Below are 22,421 nucleotides of genomic sequence, written 5' to 3' on the forward strand. Positions count from 1 at the left end.
AAGAAGAAGAAAGAATGATAAACACCAAATCATGTCGATACAATGGAGCAAAGCTTTGAAATGACCACATTGTCTTGGCTAATCAGGTGGCAACACCTGAAGGGAATTTGCACACTGAAAGGAGCAAAACCCAATCCTCCAGATAATAGAGTATAGAAGTAAATGTTGAATGGTGAAGGATAGTTGTAGGGGTAACAGAACACAATCCTCTTGTGATGGCCAGCAAAAACCGCACTCTAGGGGATGAAGAATAGCAAGGCAACCTGCGGCAGATTGAAATGCAACATCAAGATGATTGCGAGCTACAAAATGCAAGTCAATCCTCCGCCAAAAGCCATGTCTATCACCAGAGAAGAGATCAGCCACAAAAATGATCGTCAAATCTGCAAAAAATCTAGTCATCAACAAGGTGAAATCTGTCACCAGCCAACTTAAAGGATGTGGACAGCTGTGCGACTTGATTAATGTCCTCCAAGTTGGGGTGTGAACAGCAAAACAGAGAGGCTAAGGAGAGGAGAAGAATGGTGGATGATGAGAGAATGAATGTGTGTGTCAGAGAATGTGTGAGAGACTCTGCCCTATTCATAGGCACTACGCAATCTCAAGTGGCACCCCAAAATGTGAAATTATAAGTGTGAAACCAAAAGGAATTAAGGAAAAAAAAGGACTTAATGAATGGGTTTCTCTCGCTAGTAACCCTATTATCAGTCTAAAGACAAATCATGTTGGTGTGCACTATCATTTCACCAAAGCAAGTTAATCTAGGTACCATCCGCCTAAAGTTTGTGCCTTCATTCGACAATTTTGCAAATATCTTAACCAAGCTTGTCAACAAACCGATCCTTCAATACTTGCTTCCACAGATCAGCATGGGTACTTCCCCCCCTTCTATTTCAGCCTAATAGGGAGAGGGAGTCCCCATAGCTTTCCCTTCCATCGTCTAAGAAGGGGGGAGGGGGACTTCTTCTCTTCGTGCTTACAAGATTTTGGTCATTCACCATTTCTTCAATAATATATGTACTTTGTATAATCATCCATTTGCATCTTGATGATCATGATTATAAAAAGGTGCTCGTGACAAGTGAAAAAATCCCCTATCAAAGAGAAACACTATCCAAGTAACACTATTGCATCACATTGTGCTTGAGCATGACACTTTGCATTGCCCTATACATTGGCATTGTGTTTTTGGGAGCATATATACATGCATATTTACCTCTTTTCCTTCATCAAAGAGTGGTCAACTTGGATCCACCATATTTGTGGCAACTCACATGGCAATTTCTCATATGGCAACATACGGCATATACTTCTATATTTTCATGATCACCAACACCCTGCATAGGTGGTTGGGATAGTTTCTCTGTTTAGTGATGTTGGATCTGACCATCCCTTATTTTCTCCCATGGGTAAAAATACTCCCAAAAAAATAGGATACTTAAAATCGCATTCGCAAGTCTTGGTAGGCCACTAGGCAACCAACATGCACCCTTTGTGTCCGATGCTTTGGCCTCTCTAGGGTGGCCTTTTGGGCTCCCGAGGTAAGATTAAACACCATTGCCGTTGTAGTCTTGGTAGACCACTAGGCAACCGACATGCATCCTTTGTCCGATGCCTTGCCTACTTTGGGGTGGGATGCCTTGAGGTCATTATGGGCTGAGCTATTCATTTTGCAGTCCCTCCTAGGTTTGAATTTGGGGCTCAAAGGGGTGTTAAGCTAAAAAGGTGCATTACAAACTCAAAACTTAATTAGCTCTTTAAAATATCCCAAAAACTCAAATTTCCAAACTTTATTAAAAGATTACCCAATTTTTGGTATTTCATAAGCCAACACCAAAACTCTAGGAGTATCCACATCTATAAATAGAACGCTGCCCTTCCACTCAGCCGATCCTTGTTTTGCAGATCGCTAATGCGAAGTTTCCACTGCTGTCTGCACCCCTCCTTGTATGGATACTTCAGTTCATGGTACAACCAGCTCATCCTCAGCCCTAGGTGACCTGTCCCAGAACTCCACACTACTGCATTTGCTGCAGGCAACAGCTTTTCAGCCTGTTCCACATGACCAGCCAGCTGGCGTCATCCCTAGAGGCTGCATTTTCTGCTGTACAACCTGCCTACCAGCTGACATCATCATATCAGCAATTGCCATCATTTTTCCAGGCAGCAGGAGGCTGCATTTTGCTGTTTCCAGTAGCCACTTGCATCATCTGCTCCATCTTCAATCTGCTGCCCTAGCATTTTCTTCATTGTACAGGCCGCTTTTTTGCCACTGCCTCCGATTTGTGTTGGAGTATTTCTTTATAGGTGAGGCAACTTGAGACTAGGTGGTAATTCCCTGTATTGTAGCCACCAAGAAGTAAGTGCAATGTGCATAAGTTGGATTCCCAACACAGGAGCACCATCCAGTAGAGCATTGTCACGCCATTAAGCATCTAGAATTATCAATTACATCATCCTACTTTTCTGGCATTATTTTGGCTCTTAAGAAAGCCCTAAATGGCAGTTATTTCATTTAGATAACACTCAAGACCTTTTGGTAGGTCAACTAGCTCAAAATGTTCTATAAAAGCCTCATAGTGCACTCCCACTTTCATCTCTCATCCTTTATCTTCACCCTGATCGGTGCCAACTTCCCTCCTTCGATTGCATCATCTCTCCATTTAAGCTACCATCCACCTGGAGGTGTTGTCATTCTAGGGGGACAACACTCCCCCTTAGCCCACTCCTACAAGAGATAATAGCTGTTAATAGGCTCTGCTCCTTAAGCACACACAATTGCATCTCTTCCCTCCATTCATCAATCATTCATTACCGCATTCCTTCTTCATTTTCATTCTTGTCTGAGTTCACAGTTTGTTAGCCCTGTTCATGAAGTTCTTGTGTTTTCTCTGTAAACCCTGGCATTCCTCACACCACCAAGGAGAAGGGTGCAAGGTGTATGAGTGGGATTCCCATCGCAATGAAGCACTGTAAGGTAGACAGATACTCCCACAAAGAACTGTAAAACTGCATTAGAAAAGTGAACAGAACCTACAAGAGCTACCTAGACCCAAACATATTACAGAAAATGCAACTAAAACTAGATGAGAACCAGAAAAGGGTAGGAATGCAGGGAATTAAGATTGGGATGCACCAACAACAAAACTATTTGAAGTAGAATATATGTTATAAAATTTGCGGTATACTTGAACCGCATCTTTTACATCTAAATACTCTCTTTAAGTTTACATATCAATATGAATCTCTGTCTCCCAAGTGGCTTACGGCCGGTACCTACACATCTAAACCAGTAAGAAAGATAGAGAGAACTCATACAAACGATAGTGTATACAAACCTACCATTGGGTTGTGAGAGTGCACAACAGAAGAAGGAACACCAACACAGTAAGAAGGGAAGAGAGAGACAATAAGATGAAGAAGGGAGAAAATCTGCACTGACTGAGAATGAATGCTGAATGCTGAATACAAAGGGGTTGAGTTTGCTCCTCCCTTTCTTCTTGTCCACATGGACATATGCCTCACATTCAAAGATGCGAAAGTGGAAAAATAAAGGTTTCTTCCCAAAGAAAGCCTAGTAGGGAGTCATATCCTTCAATGCTGAAGAAGGTGACCTATTGCAAATATGTACTGCATAGCCACTACTTCACCCCATAAGGAAGAGGGAAGACTCATGTGCTCCAATATCAATCCGGCCATTTCAAGCACGGTCTAATTGGCAAGCTCCACCACACCATTTTCGGATTGTGTATTTGGATGGAAATACTCCACTCGAATACGGTGAATCGTGATCCCTGCAAAACTCAAAAAATAGGTTAGAACAAAACTTGCCACTGTGGTCTGCTCAGACACTACAAACTTTGAAAGAGGTTTGCTTCTCCACAAACACCTTCCGCTCGCAAAAGTGGGAGCACACCTTGCTCTTGTACTCCACGAAATAGGGCCACACATAACAACTAAAGCCATTAATAATCATCAACATATGATACTTGGTCTTCCCAAGAGAGACCATGCCCATAGGTCCACAAAGATCGATATGTACTAACTCAAACAGTGTAGAAGCCCTCCAAGTAGCAACCTAGGAATGAGATTGTCTATGATGCTTACCCCTCAAGCAACTAGGTCAGAGAGTGTGCACGAGAGGGAAATCTGAATGTCCCTCCACCATCTTCCTCCGAGAAGTCCGTTAAACAGCATAACGAGCATGCCAAAGTAGTCCAAGCTCATGGGAAGATCGCGTAGCAAGGGCTGTGAGTGTATAGAGTCCACCCTCCTATGTACCTATCCAAACAGCAACTCCCGAATATACATCCTCCGCTGTGACTAATTCTTGGGTAAGATGACTCGAATATCTAGCTATGTAAGACAATAAACAAACAAGAACTTAAAACCCAAATCTGGTATATAGAGAACTTTGATCGAAGAAGAATGTCCATCAAGCAATGAAGAAATGTTTCCCACTCCATGCACGGGGACTAAAGAGTTGTCACCAATGGTGACAGATGCCCCTCTAGATCTCATGTCCGGAAGCCAATCCTAGCTACAAGTCATGTGGGAAGAGGCCCCACTATCCACAAGCCAAGGCTTCTCCTTAGAAGAAGAACCAAACACCATATCCTCCACCTCAAGCAAGTGTATAAAAAACTCAGTGGTAGTGGATGTAGCCTTTGAATCCTTGGATCCCTCCTTGGGCTTCAAATGGGGGTACTTCTGCCACTACTACTACTCATGATGAGTGTCCTTCCCACAATGCGAGTACTTGGGCGTCTTCTCATCCTTGGAATCATCCTTCTTGTCCTCGTGTTTCTTCGCCTTGGGCTTCCCCTTCTTCTCTCACCTTCTTGAACCTATAGTAAAGGCATTTATGGAGCCGGATCCACTAGTCCCCACCTCTTTGATATGCTCATCATACTCCAATACAAGCCATAAAAGCTCCCCTCAAAGAAACTTATCTTAGGTCCTCAATATCAAAAGATTAATGTAGAAAACATCGTATCTAGGAGATGGCAACTAAGTCAATAGAATCATGGAGATATCATCCTCCCAAGGGATGCATGTTCTTCCAATATATCCTCCAGTTTGTCGATGTGGTCCTTCATAGAAGGAGAGTCATCAACATCAAGCATCGGAAGATTTTTCTCCTATGGGCAAACATCTTCTAATCTACAAATATGAACCAAGATAGAATCCTATAAACTCATAAAGAGAGAGAATTGGGCTCAAGAGTTAAGCCAATCCTAGAGAGCGGCACGATCCATTGATATCCCATGTGTGAGATCTTCCATGATCCAAGGAATATGGAAAACTCCCAAAGGTTGAAGGTGTCGAGAATGCACTCCACCATACATGACCATAGAAAATAGTTGGAACTATCCAATTTGTCCTCTTTGGGCAAAGTAGGAAGCACGAGCATTTGAACAGTGGTGCCATGTAAGTCATCTTCAAACCAATAAACAAAGCCTTGGGGAAACATAAAGGAAGGGAGGAGAAGAGGACCGCTCGAAACAAGGAGTCCGAATGGGAAACTCAAATCTCCGATAATCTTGCTATCTCTCAGAGGAATGATGAGAGACCTCATCCTCTTGAGTCATCAAAGCAGAAAAACTAGTGATGAGACATCTTCAAGAACCCGCAAGCACCCAAAAAAGCTGCATTTGGTACCAATAGCATAGAAACGGGAGAAAATCAGCTATAGGGGATGTGTAGATATGCCGCCTAAACAATAAATGTTATCGCTTGCCACCAAATGATGTCGCCTATAGTCAAAGACTGTTGCCAAACAATAAAACTATCGAACTAAAAGCAGAAACCTTGCATTTGATAACTTAGGCAAACACTAGCATAAGCGGCAAAACCCTAGAAAATGCACATTGAACAATGCAAAGATAGAGAAAAGCATACGCAATTATCAGAGCTCCTCTATCCCCGTCAAACTCTAACAGAAGCTCACAACTAGGAGATGATAGACTAACGTACAATGAAATAGGCAAGCTAACATGGGTCTAGCTATCATAAACACATTAGAACCTCACTCTTAGCTTTGGGATGATCAAACAAAGGATGCTATGAAGGGGCTAGACTGAAGCCCAACAGGGAGGAATATGTAGAGGAACAATGGATGGAAAAAGGTGAAGTTTGTTTATGCTACTCCCCAAAAGCCTAAAAGATGGACATGATAATAGTAGTAATGATGTTGATGACAAAACCCACTCCAATGAATCAAGGGATATCCACCTTTGTTCCATGACCAAAGCATATTAGGACACTAGATGTTAGTTTGTGCTCACGGTAGCTTAGTTGTCAAGACCCTTGCTCTAGTAACCGTACGAAAGCAAGAGGGATAAGAAAGTACACAAAAAGTACACCCTCTGCAATTAACAAAATGAATGCTCGGATAAATGGAGTGAAAAGACATGAAAGAATGAATATGATGATCTCCGCACAAACCAGGTACAGGGTACACCAAAGAAGCTGCCAGCAAGACGGATGCCAAGAAGCTGAACCAGGACGCAGGCTCGAAATGCAAGTAGAGAACAGGTGCCAAGGACACTTAGAAAGGCTGTCCAGGCTGTGCAGCACTGAATGTAATTCAATGCCACAAACTTCAGGGTAAAGTGTGCCATTACTCATATGGTTGCCAAAAAGAGCAGCCAGCCAGCACTTGAAGGATACCGAACTGCACACAAAGAATGCTAACTTCTAGGGCAGAGAGCAGTCTGAGAACAGCAACAACTGTGTTTGGTGGTGCCCACAAAGAATGCTAACTTCTAAGGCAGAGAGCAGTCTGAGAACAGCAACAACTGTGTTTGGTGGTGCACAGACTGTGTTTGCAGCAGGAGCAGCGGCATGAATGACTGAGAGAGCTGTGGGCCATAGGGGCAGTAAAACCTGCATTTTGGCAGCAGGCAGCAGAATGGTGATCTGGAGCAGCAATCTTGTAGCTGACCTAGTACAGCAATATGGACTGCTGGCACAAGAACCTGGGAAGGGAAAACTGCATTTTGGGCAGTCCACAGCCGTGCAACAACAGTGGATGATGACACAACAGCTGCAGGATATGTCATGACAGCCCTCCAACAATCATGGCAGCAGCAGGGTCTGTTGTGGCAGTAAGATCCAGCCTTGAAAGGTGGATGATGATAACACTGAAGCACAGAGTAAAAAGGATGCGAGATGTTAGCATTGGAGATCAGGCACTCAAGTATAAATAAGACGGATGAAAGGTTATCCTCCCTGGTCCCATTGATGAAGTTTTGGAGGCTTTTGTAACGCCAAAACTTGAATAAAACTTAAAGAAATCAATTTGCTTTCCTTTAAGGGGCTGTACGAGAGCTGATTTGGCCACTAAACACCTTTATGGGCTGTACGAAGCTGATTTGGCCACTAAACAAGGAATGAATTAACTTTTTAAGGCCTAATTTTTCATTGCTTAACAATAGCCTCCCTAGGAAATAAGGCCCCTGTAAGAATACTGCTAGGGTTTGCATTGAGAAAACACGGAGTGTACACCCTAAACACAAAACTCAAAACTCAAACACAAACAAAAGAAGGAAGAGAAGAACACAACCCTGAAGTGAATGAATATTGCAAATGAATGTAAGAGTGTACAGTTACTCAAGGGCAGAGCAGTGTATCAGAGAGTGGCCTCCACCAGAAACGGATCCCAAGTGTTGTGACCACCAATTGGAGTGACGGAGAGAGAGAAACAACAACGACTGCAAAGGATGATGCCTAATGATGTGGGTGAAGCAGCAAAACGTAACAGTAGAATGTCGCAGTAAAATGCCGCAATAGAACGTCGCAATAAAACTCGGCAATAAAACACAGCAGTAGAACGCCGCAGTAAAATGCCATAGTAGAATGAGGTGATGGCAGCAATCACAAAGGCTTTGGACTGCCACGTGGTGGGAGACTGATGGCTAAGATCTGCACACAAGGGTGAGAAACCTACACAGGAGGGATGAGGCCGAATGGTAGCAGCCTATCTATTTATAGATGTTGAAGGGTGCCCCAAAGAATTAGGGTTTTTGGGGGACCACTGAAACTCTCTTGGACTGCTCCCCACTTTAGGGTTTTTCATTAATTAAATGTGTTTTGGGACTGTTTAAGAATGCTAATCAGCTAAAAAGCATGTTTTAGCTCAACAGCCCTATGTTACTCACCCTCAGACGAGAAGTACAAAATCCTAGACTCTTCTTGAGTCTGAGCAATCTAGCTACCTTCTATAAACTGAAAAATGATGTCCATACCTCTAAAGATATAAGCTAGCCAACTCCACAAGTATAGCCATCATACCAAAGGCCGTAATATGCCAACTGCTCTCTGTCAACTCCAATGATAATAGGAGGTAAGTTCATAAAGGCCACCCTCCTAGACACCTCTAGCTGAATTCTCCCATGTAGCAAGACCAATAATTTCCACACACTGATCATTTGCCTCAAGTCACATTGACGTGCAATTGGGACAAGGACTGTGAGTGGGCAACTAACAAGACTTGCCATTCCCTGTGACTATATAGTTACATGGATGAAGAGAAGCTAACATCCCAATGTTACTAATTGCAAAAATGACCTTTCCCTTTGACTATGCTTTACTTATCTTGGCAATGTAAGAGACAAAAATAAGATGATGCCCACTTCGAAAACCGACAAAACATCCTTGATACACACGGTGAATGTTCAATTACTCTAATGTAATAGTGTTTTGCCTAACAAATCAATCAGCTAATGTCACCAACTATAATCTTGTTAGTAAAACTGACCTCCATGAATTTACAAGCAACATTAAATGCTGACACATACAAAGATAGCACCACTATCCCTAACCCTAAGCAAAAGATGCATGTAACATGAACTCTAAGTGTGATAAGCAGCCTCTACAATGCCATCTTGAGTGTGATAAGCTGTCTCTACAATGCCATCTGAATCGATCACATACATGAAAGCATTCTCTTGAACAAGAGTAGAATCACATACTTCATATCAAAACCAATGAAAGCACTCTTCTAAATGGGAAAGAAGCATATACATAAATTGTTGAAAATTTGCTACCTTTGAAATTTTATTGCTGTCAAAGCTTAGGTTCTTTCTTCATCCACAAATAAGACCATTTAAGGGTAGCTAGTTTTGCTTAGAAATCATGACTTATCAATTTCACTTGAGTCCTCAAGGAGAACATGTAACGAAGGAAAGCATTTGAATAATACTTAGTGTCACATTGACCTAAGTATTAAAGGTGTGAAGGACACTTGTACAGGCACCATTTAAATAATATTAGTATGTCCCTTCATCTCCTCAAGCTTCTCTCCTATCCTTTCATAGCTACCAACCATATCTCTCCTCTTCCTATTTTTCTCTCTCCATTTCTAGACTTTCTTTAATATTACTTGTTAAAAAGAGACCTAAGAGGAGAGCAGAAGAAAAGAGAAAAGACTACAAAAGAAAGAGAAAAAGAGTACAGAGGAGAGAGAATGACTAAATGAGAAGAGAGACTAAAAATGGAGAGAAATTTTGTAAGAGGAGAGAGATGGCTAGCACCCATGAAACGATAGAATAGAAGCTTGACCCTTTTCATCCACCTCAATCAAAGGGAAAGGTGACATCTATACCATCCATTGGATCATCACCAAAGAAAGCATAGTCAAATACAGTTAAAATAAGCAATGTCTCATGCAATAAATCTTCAATGATTTGCATATTATCATTCGTTGTCTCATCCTTTGAGTCGTTAAGGATCATCATACCATGTGGGACTAAGACATATGGAGCTGAAATTATCACTGCATTCTCATGGTCCTGCTAAATCTACACTTCACATTTGGAAGGAAGGTCGTTTTTCTCATGAAGCTCCAATAAGCTACTCTTATCATGGCTTGAAGTAATCAAGGTTAACTGAGGTTTAGTCAACTCATTTTCCACTTGGTCCTTGTAAACGCCCCGAACAACGTAGTATGCTTAACAATTATGATATTCGCTTGTTTTCGAGATTTAATATAAAAGAGAATGAACACTTAAAGCTGAAAATGAAAATTACTCACAAAATTACAGCCATGAAAATGTAAAAGTAATGGAGACAAGATTAAGGGTTGAAGATAGGCAATCCCCCCCCCCCCCCCCGGGAAAGAATGTATTTCTGCTCAACCCAAGTCCCTTAGGGAAGAGCTCAGTTACAATCAACCTGAGAGTGAGAAGAAGTAATTCTCACTCTCACAAGATCATGCAAAGATGTACAAACACACATGCATTATCTATTATGCAATGATAAGAACTGATTTCTTTACAGTATGAGAGAAGAAAGAGGGAAAATCAACCTTTCTCCATCGTTGAACAGTAGTACATGGATAGGGCTTGCTTCTTGTTGCTAAAATGGAATAAAGAGCTTGAGAAGGAGGTACTGTAATGAATTTACAAGCTTGTTGTCCTGTAAAACAGCAGTGATAGAAGAGGGAATATGGAGGAATTTGATAATAGAGAAGTGGGGGATGATGATGGGGATGGATGGGGCCAGTTTCTGGCTATCTGTGGGTGCTGTACATGAGTTTACAGCAAAGAAAAATGATGCTGAATGAAGAAAAACGAGCTCTTATTTATAGAAGAGGAAAGAGCTAATACAAAAGGGAAAAGTGGAGTAGCACAAGACAAGTGTCCAGCCACATGTCATGAGATGTGACAAGTGGTGGGACACTTGGAAACTTGTGTGACAAGTGTCTTGACACTTGTCTCTTCTCTATGGCCTTCCTTTTTGGGCTGAATACTGTCAAGAATAGAAACAACCAAATTTAGTAAGCACAGTCAGAGTACAGAACTTACTATTTTTAGAAAGACATCCCTATTTTTTAGGACCAGCATTTTTAGGCTAATTCGAGGCTCCTAAAATTTAGGGACCTCCTAAAATTTAGGGATTTTCTAAAATTTAGGGACCCCCCCAATATGGGTGTCATATGAAAGCTTTTTTCGTGTACATCGCAAAAATGGTATCAGAATCTTCATATGACTTTCCTATGCAAAGAAATGTGCTTTTCAAGCTTTTAGCCCACACATGCACATTATACAAGCATTTCATGATCATGCCATCTTGTTGATTGTAACTGTCTGTTCTGGTGGATCTAGCCCACACTTCAAGGCATCAATCCTTTCTATGTGCGAGTCTAACCCTGATATGCGTGAGTTCTAGTCACAGGCGCCCAATCGGGCCATATAGGTGGAAGTGTGAACTATCTTTCTCTAACCCACCGCATGGGTCCACCGTAACCTGTGACCACTCATCAATGGCCAGTTTCAATGCACTTTTCTTTATATCTAATTAGTGCAAAGAAAATAAATTTAATAAATCATTATATAGACAAATTAATGAAAAAGGATACAAATTCTGTTTCTATAGAGTTGTGACAGTCCTCCTCTTTATCAGTAAACTCTAGTACAAGTACTATTTTAACATTCTTTGCCCTGCAATTGTATTTGCAATCAATAGATGTAGGCTTAGCACACCTATAGTATAAGCCTTGGGCATGCATTTTCTGCATCTTATCTCTATTGAGGTATCTAACTCAAGTAGCATTAGACAAAATTTTATCCACAAAATCATTGTCATTGATTGGTTCAGCAATAGATCTAACATGTTGATGTCCATGGTGCTCATGCTGCCCAAGAGAATATGCATTATCGGCATGTCTTTGCAACCTTAAGAAAATTATTGAAGAGGGTGATGTCCACAAGCATTTACTTACGCTACCCATGTACATACTACTGCCTATGATCATGCTGCCCATAAAAATTTGCATAATCATCAGATGCATCCTGCTGATCATAGTATGTATCACCATCATATGAATGATGACCATAAGTATACACATGTTGCTGCCTTTGCTCATTACACCCATACCAATGGTCATGACACTGATCATGGTGCTCATACCATTGCTCATATTGCTGCTTATACCATTAGTCATGTTCATTGCAATCCATATCTGCTTCAGCCATTGCCCTGTTCTCTTGAAGCACTGCCCAATTTTCATTCTCAACCTTAAGAAGTGCTATCCACTGATCAATTTGGAAGACTAATTTATCAATGGAATCCTTTGTTTGAAAAGTCAATTCATCAATAGAATCCTTCGTTTGTGACCCACTTAAGACCATTTTAAGGATCATTTTATCCATCTTGGACATTAATTCATTATGTCTTTCTGCATTACTGGCTTCTTGTCTACACAAAGTGGCATTCAATGTACTCATTTCAAAGTGCCAAGATTGAGGAAAGGAGCTGGAACTATAGTGAGCCACGACAGAGTTTATCTAACTGTTGCTCACTGCTGCTCTATTTTTGGCTGTTGCATTCAACCACAAACACATCAAACAATGCATTTTCTGCCACTGATCAAGCTACATTCGATACTTTATAAATGGTCACAGAAGTTTGAGCTTTTAGGCCATGTTGGCTCCATGGTATTCTGTTGAATTTTACTGCTACTTACTACTCCCAATCAAGAGAGTATTGCCTCTATTCCAGTCCAGAGAGTACCCCTAAGGCTGATTGATTGCACAAATCTGGTTCTTTTCACATGAAGGGTACAAGCTCAAACTGGCAGCTAGGTTTGCATGTATCCATTGCCAATACAATTCCAGAAATCATGCTGCAACTAGCTGCTAATGAGGCTGAACTGCTGCTTACTCACTGTTCACCAAGCTAAACTACGCTATTGATGCCAATCAAGCTGTTGCTGCTCTTACTCTAGCTGCTTATAATAAGACTGCTCAGCCCCTTGTCATTATAAAGCTTGATGCCCAAGCTTGATGCCCCTCTAACTGATCATCATATCTCCTTTGAATAACTATGAGTATGAGCTCAGTTTTACAGTTGCATGAGAGAGGGCATTTGCTTCTCTAAAACTTTGGTAAGAGTATCACAAAGTGTCTTTTTATCCAGCCCGACATCAACACGTAGAATGCAAAAGGTTTCACCACTTCAAGCTGTCTTCTCTGCAAACTCAGTTGCAAGCTATATTGCTGCTTGTAAGTTAGTTTCACCTGCAGCCTTCTGGGCTTCTTGATTTGCTCCTGTAGTACTGCCAAATCACTTCTGAATACTGCTTTCCTGGCTACTGGGAAAACTCCATGTCTACAAAGCTTTTCAGTGTAGCTACTTCCTTTTCAAGTGAAGCACCTTCAAGCCTTGATGCAGCTGCAATTCTTTCAGAGCATGCAACTGAAGTATGGAGAATCAAAGCTTTGGTAGAGTCAGGAGGCTGGATGGAGTGTACCACTGTGGAGGACATGGACATTGCAGTACAAGCTCATTTGTGTGGATGGAAATTTATTTTTTCCAATGACATCAAGTGCTTGTGTGAGGTGCCAAAGAGTAATGAAGCATATTGTAAACAGCAACATCGCTAGCACTCAGGTCCAATGCAGCTGTTCAAGCTTTGTTTACCTAATATCATCACCTCAAAAAATCTCATGGGGAAAGAAAGCCAATCTAATATTCCTCTTCTTCTTGCTCAAGAAGCTCATCCTTCCCTTCTACTCTTTCACTCTTTTTTGCATAATCCTCCCATTGACCATGTTTGTTCCTAAAGCTCATTTACCTACTTATGTTGCTTGTTATGTTCCTACTCTCATATCATTTCTTAACATTGTTCATGCTCCAAAGTCAATCCTTTTCATTGTACCCTACCTGTTTGTGGCACTCACCGAGAAATCTCAAGAGTAGACCAAATTACGCAAAGGTGCTTCTGAATCTGGCCTTGAGCTCTTTCAACTCTTAGAAAATCACTTGCTGCAAATATCACTGACTCACTGACTGATACCTGCAAGTCTGCTGCTCATTGTGATCATCCAAAAATGAACTTTATTCATTGCAATCTTGTATTGCTACTCAGATTGTCCAGGAACAACATCATAATGCTGCACATGTTGCAAGAATGGAAACATCTCGGAGGGATTATCCTCGTCTCTCTCAATCCCTGCCAAGGAAACTAGATCATCAAGGTCAGAGTTGCAAGCAAAGGGCCTATGCAATCCTTCAAGAATGCTCAAGAAGAAGAAAACATATTCACAATGGATCTCACAAATGAAGATGGGACCCAAATCCAAGCAACCATGTTCAAGGAGGCTACAAACAAGTCCTTCCCCAAGCGAGATGTGACAATTACAAATGACAATCTGAATCACAATGTCAATCACTGATTGCAGTCAAAAATGGATAGGATAAGTATAGCATTGCTGTAGGCAGAAGTACTCTTCCAGCACATCAAAGATGATTGACTAGAGTACTTGGAGGAGAGAGAATTCCTTGCCATGACCTTGATCATGTATGAGGGGAAGAGGGAATTCATAACATTGAAGAAGAAGGACAAAAGAAAGAAGCTAAAGAAAATCTTGTGCAGCCTAAACCCGGGTTTTTAAAAAAACATATCACAAGAGGCTGAGGAGAAGATAGTAATCTTAGAGGAAAAATCTGTGGAGGCTACAGAAAATAGTGCCAAAGATGCTGATGAGAAAGTTAATAATGAAGAGGACAATGTGGTTGTAGTAGCCATCACAAAGTTTGAGGTAATCCCAAAGAACAAGAAAAACAATAAGCCGAAAAATGAGCTTTTGTTGTCACTGCCTCTAAGGGCCTGGATCTAACTGGAGTAGTGAGGCACATTGCCACAGTAAAAATATGCACGCACTACCTCTAAAACATCTTCCTCATGCATAATGAATGCAAAGAATAGGCCCACTCCCTCTTAAAACTTCATACTTAGAGTCCAACCAATTCTGCACTTGCTACAAAGTTACTTGAAGATCTAAAACTACTAAAACCTGTTCTCAAGCCACATGTTATCTCACAGCACATGCATGTTCCAAAGCAAGACACCTTCACTTATACAGATCAAATCCTGAAATTCACCTCGCTCCTTGAAAGACAGATTAAGCCCCAACTCTTATATGGGCTGGCTACCTCTTAAATCTCCTTGAAATTCTTTAATTTCAACTGCTTGAATTCAAGTCTTAGGCCCTTAATTCTGAGCATATATCCTAAGGTGACTCTCAAAACCCTAATTTCTATTACAAATTAAGGTTTACATCAGAAATTTTCCAATATCTCCACCGTTGATGACTCAAATGGAAAAATTTTGCTGAGATAACTTAAGAAATGGCTATAGGATGAGAGAGAATGTTGTAGAGAGAGAAATTTCAAGAGTTTTATCATGAGAAAGGCTGAAAAACTGCGGCTGCCCTACTCAAACAGCCATGGAAGTTGTCATCTACAACTTAGGACTACCAACAAGACTCTTGCCCCTTCATATATGATATCAATTGCACCAGGAGAACCTTGACCTGTTATCACCTGCACCTAGAGAGCTCCGAACTACTATCACCTTTTGTAGAACTAGTCCTTGGTGGCTGCAAATCACATCAGTAGCACCTTCTTGCTCTCTAACAGCCTTCTTCTCTCTCACAATGGCTGGAATGGAACATCACTAACCCCTAAAAACGTTTTTTTCACTTGCATGGGCAAGTTTTTTCAAGTTGCAATCTTCTAATCCCAATTTACAGCATTATCCAACTTATCAGATTAATTTTTAAAATATTAATTCAAAAAAATCATTTAATAATTATTCTAACGCCCATAAAAATAATTCCATCGACCAATAATTGAATTGGCTAGGCTAATTTGTTTACCAAATATCCCTACGGAATTATTGACCCCTAGATTAGTATTAATTAACTAATAAATGCCAAGTCTCTAATATCACCACTAACATTAGTGACCAATAAATTAGTGACAACTTTTGCCTTTGGCACCAATTGATATCTCAAGGTCCTTGGTCCCACACTATGAAATAATTGATATGCAAGTCACATTTGTACCTTTGATTAAGTTTTAATCAAATGCCAAGCAAAGCACTAAAATTTCACATCCTCATGATACAAGTACTTGAGAAGTACCTTATGAATGACTCCAAGAAGTAGACAATTTGAAATGCTTGATAAAACCTACTATTATCCAATGCAAATTGTACCTAATGTTTAGACTATCCACACACGTCAAAGAGACTACTTGGTCAACTACTTATCGCCAATGTTTCATAGAGAAGTAAGGTAGCTTAAAAGTATCGACAAGCCTTGATCAATAAGAAATATGATCTTGTTTTCATATTGTGTATAGAACTATGGACAGCACACACTACTGTGAATAGTCTTGGCTCATAGGATGATGAATACTCCTTAATATGGTGCTTGATATGTAGGTAATGATCCTAAAAAGTTGATTAAAGAAGGCTTCATAGCCCTAGAGCAATGTCTTGCAGATTATGGAAGATTTTACCCATGAAAGCTTCAAGTAGAAGCTTGAAAGAGTAAAGGATAAGCCTTGTCTGAAAAAGTAGTAAAGAGAATAGGCTTAACCAAGTCCAATAAACCCTTCTTTGTCCACCTTTCTCTAAAGATGCCTTTTAAATTGGCCACAACTTGCTAAAATGACCTTGTTGCTCCCAAATTTATTGTCTCTTGTGTAAGCCTTCAAATGTGGAGTCTCTTAACTATAGATATCTTGCTAGTCACAGTCCATGTCATGTATTTATAGTACCTCTCTAAAATAGAGTTTTAGAAGTGAAAATGAGACTAGACATGAGGAAAAGGAAAGAAGAATGGACCAAAGACCTGTGCTCTAATATCACTCATAAAGAAGAGATCTAGGAGGAGAAAGAAAGAAGAGAAGACTACAAAAGAGAAAAAAAATGCAGAGAGAGAATGATTGAACGAGAGAAAAATACTAAAAATAGAGAGAGAAAGCCAAGCAAAAAAGAGAGATATGGTTGACAACAATAAAAGTATAAGAGAGATGCTTGAGAAGGTGAAAGGACAAAGTTGTATTATTCAAATGGTGCTTGTACAAGTGTCCTTCACACCTTTTACACTTAGGTCAATGTGACACTAACTATTATTCAAATATTTTCCTCCAATACAAAGCATACGACACCTAATCATGTTGCAAACTCCATGCAAAGAGAAGAAGAGCCACAACTACCAGAAGAGAACCAAAACCATCACTATCCTAAAAGGAACCTTAATAAAGAAAATCCTCTACTAAAAGAATGGAATCTTCAAGAGGGCTCTCTTTCTTTTCAGAAATTCTTTTAAGAAATGCCATCAACACCATCTTCTTTCTCAGTTCCAGAGAATGAAAAGGCAATCTAAACAGAGGATGTTCAACCCATCTCAACAATTTCTTAATAACAACACGAAGAGGTTGGCAAATTTTTCTCAAAAACGATTTTTGACAGCAAGAAAACGGTTTTTCTACATAAGGAATGGCATTAGCGGCAAAACCTAATAATGATAACAAGAATAAGAGACTAATGGTGTTCTATTAGGCTTATATAGAAGAATTGAAGGCATCCATTGTCCTGCAATAGGACTGTCGTTGAAGGAGACATGGAAAAAGTCAGATAAACTAACAATAATGAATACACAGGTCAGTGTAATTGAATTACGGCAAAAGCTTTCCATGCAATCATGCAAATAATGCCAATGTCAGAAACTTATCCTCACCTGCAGTAACATGCGAACCAGTTCAGTGCTTCCAAATCTTGCAGCCTCAAGAAAACATTGGTTGACATTGTCAGCACCCCCCTCCACTAGCATACCTAGCAGACCTTGTATGGCACTAGCAGCAATACCTGATGCCCATCCAGAGTCGACCGTTGATGGAAAGAGAGTCAGTGGAAAGCATGCTGCATCAAATGCCTCTGTGTAATCCTTCCCAGTAAGTCTATCCCCTGCCAGTTCTAGAAATCTCTTGAAGGCCTTCAGCTGAAGTTGTGCTTCTATGGAAGAGTTAAAAGCCACCACCTCGTCTCCTCCATTACCCTTTCTTCTTGCTCGAGAGTGTGAACCAATGCATTTCAAAGCCCACTCGGTGAATCTCTGCACTTTCATTGCCGCTTCTACCTTCAGCATTTCATCCCCCGTGCACTCTTGAAGCCTCTCCTGCAATCTGTGACGCAAAAAGACTACATAAACATAAAGTCATTGTGGCATATTATGTGCCCTCTTGCTAATGAACTGGGGAATGTTCAACCTCACCATTCAGAAATTTAATCAGTGTAGCTATAGATGATCAAAATACTGAGGAACATATGCAGCAGTCCTAGACTGTAAGCATGTGAACAAAGAGTTGCTTCAGTCCATGTTCCAATCATACATGCTTACCTTTGTGCCATAACTGTCACTGTGTCAGCAAGAGACATTGTTCTACATGCTGAGACACAAGATGCCAAAAAGGAAGTCCGCAAAGCTGCACGTGTAAAATCATGTGCTCCTGCTTCAACAAGTTTCTCTATCAACCTCGTCACACCTGAAAGCTCATCATGTGTACACAAGAACCATACAGAATCAAGAGCAATACACAATCCATCGTTGAGCCTCTGCAAATCTGCTTGAGGTATCAAGCTCTCTGCAAGGTTCCAATCGTGTGCACCCACAGCAAGCTGGAAGGATCCCCCAATCTCAGCCTTATCGCGCCGATGCTCAAGCTTTGCCGTGGATACCTGTTCCTTGCACTGGCTCTTGCCCCTCGGTTTGCCTGCACCACCACCATGGCAATCTAATCCTTCAATCGGTATACTGCAAGCCTCAGGGGCAGACCAAACATCGGATATACACGTGCCATCTGAATCCTGCTGGGCAGGAGCTAGGCTTCCATAGACGGGATCAACCTCCTCCTGCACAATTTCGGCAAAGCTCTCATCAGGACATTCAGCTTTCGGCCGCACTGCAAAGCTTGAAGTGTACTCGGAAGGCGTGCAGGAAGCCATGGCCGGAACAGGCCGTTGCTCGTGTCTCACAATCTGGCTAGAATCATGCTCTGCCATGAGAGTACTCCCTCGTCATTCTCGTCTCACCATCAAGGCAAGCTGCACAAAACCATGGCGTCACAGCGCATTTACGGTCCATAATACACAGGTTAAAGTCTTGCGGGCCTCAATCATTTCGTGCCGGATCTTTGGGAGCTGCACTTGAATGGAAGAAAAGATCGCAGGTTGGAGGATATGGAGACTGAGGGGGGACCTTGTAAGGAGAGAAATTCTGAGAGACGTAAAGCAAAATATCGATGGGCTGAAGGTCACAGGAAAACGAGGGACGTAGAGAGGAAAGGGAACCTGTCGGATAGTTGATTGCAGTGGTAGTGGAGGTTGTGGTGGAGGTCAGACGGAGCTAGCTTTGTCCAGGAGCCCCACCATTCTCTGAGAGAGAGAGAGAGAGAGAGAGAGAAGGAGAGAGGGGAGGGTCGGGCGGGAGAGGGGGGGGGGAGGGGGGGAGCAGAAAGGGACTCATGACAAGCAATCATCGCCTCTCTCGTAATTCGTTGAATTCGATAAATAATACTAAATATAAAAACACATTTGCCCATATTTTAGAGAAATTTCGAAACGCCACATGTCAGAACCTTAGAGCACGTCCACGCGCTGGTTACAACCGGTTCCCCCTTGTGGCAACTGATGGCCCCATCCTCGTGGCTTTGATGGCCCTTCTAGCCATAGTCGGCGAACCACACCCCATTGAACTCCACTTTTGCTGAAGTCTATCTACATAATGGAGTTATCAGCCGCGTGGGTCTGTGATTTGAACTCTATTTACCTGAATGTTGGAACTGGTAAGAGTGAATGGATTACCTTCAAAAATAGAGGAATTGCATTTCTTCTTCCAATTCAAAAGTAAAGGTGACTATAAATTTAGTAACTAAGAATGAAAAAAGGCACGTCACACCTAGCAAATTTTACTTATTTGATATATAAAACGTTTGGCATGTATGTATGCACACGACCCCACTCTTAACGAACTGAAGTTTACCCAAATGGCATCACATGAATGGTTGATAGACTCTCTTTCTTGACTCAATACAAATTCTCTCTCTCCGACTCAAGCCATTATCTCTCCTCAGTCAAAAGTAGGGTCCACAAGTCCTTGACTTGTGTATGGAAGCTCAAGTGACATTTAGCCACAACTTACACACACAAGTCAATGACTTAGGTGCGTTGTGGCTCTCGATGTTCACAATTGACATTTTTGGTGGCAGTTACAATATTTTCTAAAAATTGCAATACATGTTATAGTGAATGTCAATATTTCAGAAACACTACTAATTCACAGCTAACGTCAAACTCAAAATCACAATGGGCTATGGGTAAGAACATGGCCCAAAATATTTGGTGATGAAACATGGCCAAAATCCTCCACATTAAATGGTCCAAAGTATCGCTTATTCGAACATGTAGCCGGTGGTGGTAATGTTTGATTGACCCTTTTTTCCTTTAAATTAAACATTTCAAAGCTTCTCAACCAATTGCTAAAAGTCATGTTATAGCAACTTTAAGCCATGCTCTCAAAGCATGACACTTAAAATCTACTTCTAGCATCAAGCTAATCCTAATCCCTAGTTCAACATCCCAAGCCCAAGTCATGAAGTCAAAGTTTTGGTGGAATAAGTACCATACCATAAGCTTATCAATTTGACCTATGCATAAAACAATCCTTAGCCACACAAGTTGCGAGCAAATGGTATTAAGATCCCTGTAAGAAAATAACTAATGAGATGGTGTTCTTTTATTAGTTTAGCCAAGGTAGGCTATTGTCCCATATAACAAGTGTTGCTCTAGCTAGTAAAGCCTTACATAGCAATATTAATTGGTTGTGAGCTAAATACAAATAGATTTTAGAATTTTCATTTTCATTTTATATATTCTCTACTTATCAATTAGGCTAGAGACAATCATATCTCCTTTTATTTACACATAAAGCTCTTATTTTGTTTTCTTATTCAATGTTTTTCATCTTCTGCATATGTCTCCCTTGTATATTTAAAACAATGTGCTCACATAGTGATGGTAAATACAACATTCAAAATGACAAGTGCCTACCATCTCAAAATGTTCTATATGAATAAGAACCAAAGCTCCTACAACAAACGGGAGAGAGAAACAATTGTGCATGAAGCCTCTTGCATTATAGCATTGGTAGTTGAGAGAGAGAGAGGGGGGAGAGAGAGAGAGAGAGATCATGCTTTCTCAAATATTATTTCATGCAAATATGATAAAAGATAAAACTTTCAATGTGCCACATGTCAACTTGGACTCACTTTTAGGCCTTTTAGTTTTAGGGAGAACTAGTGCCGGAGAACTAGGTTGACACGTGCAGCTTAATGCTTGTTGAAGCTAGCTATTGTCTTGCAAGATTATGCATATAAATTCATGTTGATCAATTCTTTTGAACACATGTCATTGGTTGGGCTAGACTATGTTGCTACCAAGCAAAGGATAGCATACTTCATTTTTTGTTTTTAACATTGGGTCAAACTAGGATCTTTTGCAATGGACTTCTAGAATCCTTTTAATGGATTAGTCGTTGAGGATAGAAAGACCTGCCTTTGGATGTGGATATTCCGCTATTGTAATATTTTTTTAAATCACCGGATTATACATAATATTAAAAGCAAACACATTAGCCATGTTAGATATTGTTAAGTAAGTTTGGTGGATGGATGAGCAAGCGGTGGATCATTTCAAGGCACTAAAGTATTGTCAGGAATGGATCGTTGATTCAATGTTCTATTTGTGATTGCTCTTGTCATTTTGGAGGCAAAGACCAATACATCAAAGATGCTCAAAAACTATAGTTATAATGGTTTAGCATGGAGAATCCTTTTCGTATAGTCGCTAGTAATAGGGTTACTATGTGCTTGTTCCAATCTCTATGTGCATGACATGGTCCACATTTTATTATTATGATGTCAACACTATGTTGTTGGCATGCAAGAATGATGATAGTGTTTGACAAAGCTATTGAAACTTACATTTGTTCTATATATCTATCACTTATTTGTGAGACAGTGATTTGACATTGCATTGTGAGTACTCCACAAGTTGAATATATTGTTAGTGCATCAAGGATGCTTGCACATTCTGTTACCTAAGATAATTCAAAATTGTGTACATCATACCAACTTGTGGCACATGGTTTTAGTGATGTTTTTCTAGAAGTTGTAGTTTTCCTTCTCTTAGAAGTTATTAATGAGGTCCTAAGATTCGGCATCTACATGGATTCCATTATTATTGTGTATATTATTAGTATAAGAATGTATATCTACTCATCACAACAATATGATTCTATGATTGGATATAGTTTTACATCTAATTTTTATGTTTGAAAAAATGATAATATGTCTTAAACAATATTTAAAGAAAATGGAATGTCTCTTTTAAAATATGCATTAGATCAATAATATTCACATGTTTTTGGAACTAATCAAATTTGGATAGAAACTTATCGTACAGCTTGAGAACTTGTGTCAATGATGAAGAGCACCTTGCAAAACATAGAATGGACAACAAAAAAGTTTTATCAAATTCTAAGATTTTGTGGTTTTTGCAATTCACT

General features: G+C 40.4%; 1 protein-coding gene across 1 annotated transcript in view; it reads right to left on the reverse strand.

Annotated features, from left to right (window-relative positions):
- Positions 1-19,248, reverse strand: part of LOC148032436 (ankyrin repeat protein SKIP35-like) — a 30,930-nt gene extending 11,682 nt beyond the window's left edge. Inside the window, exons 1-2 of the mRNA XM_087683106.1 lie at positions 18,198-19,248; positions 17,538-17,982 (exon numbers count right to left, since the gene is read on the reverse strand). Of these exons, the coding sequence (XP_087539232.1) occupies positions 17,538-17,982; positions 18,198-18,859 (1,107 nt within the window). The 5' untranslated portion in view covers positions 18,860-19,248. The remainder of the gene's footprint in view (positions 1-17,537; positions 17,983-18,197) is intronic.
- Positions 19,249-22,421: the final 3,173 nt, after the last annotated feature.

The sequence above is a fragment of the Lygodium microphyllum genome, chromosome 8 (assembly GCF_053477565.2).
Source record: "Lygodium microphyllum isolate KBCC chromosome 8, Lygodium_microphyllum_v1.1.10, whole genome shotgun sequence".
Classification (NCBI taxonomy): domain Eukaryota; kingdom Viridiplantae; phylum Streptophyta; class Polypodiopsida; order Schizaeales; family Lygodiaceae; genus Lygodium; species Lygodium microphyllum.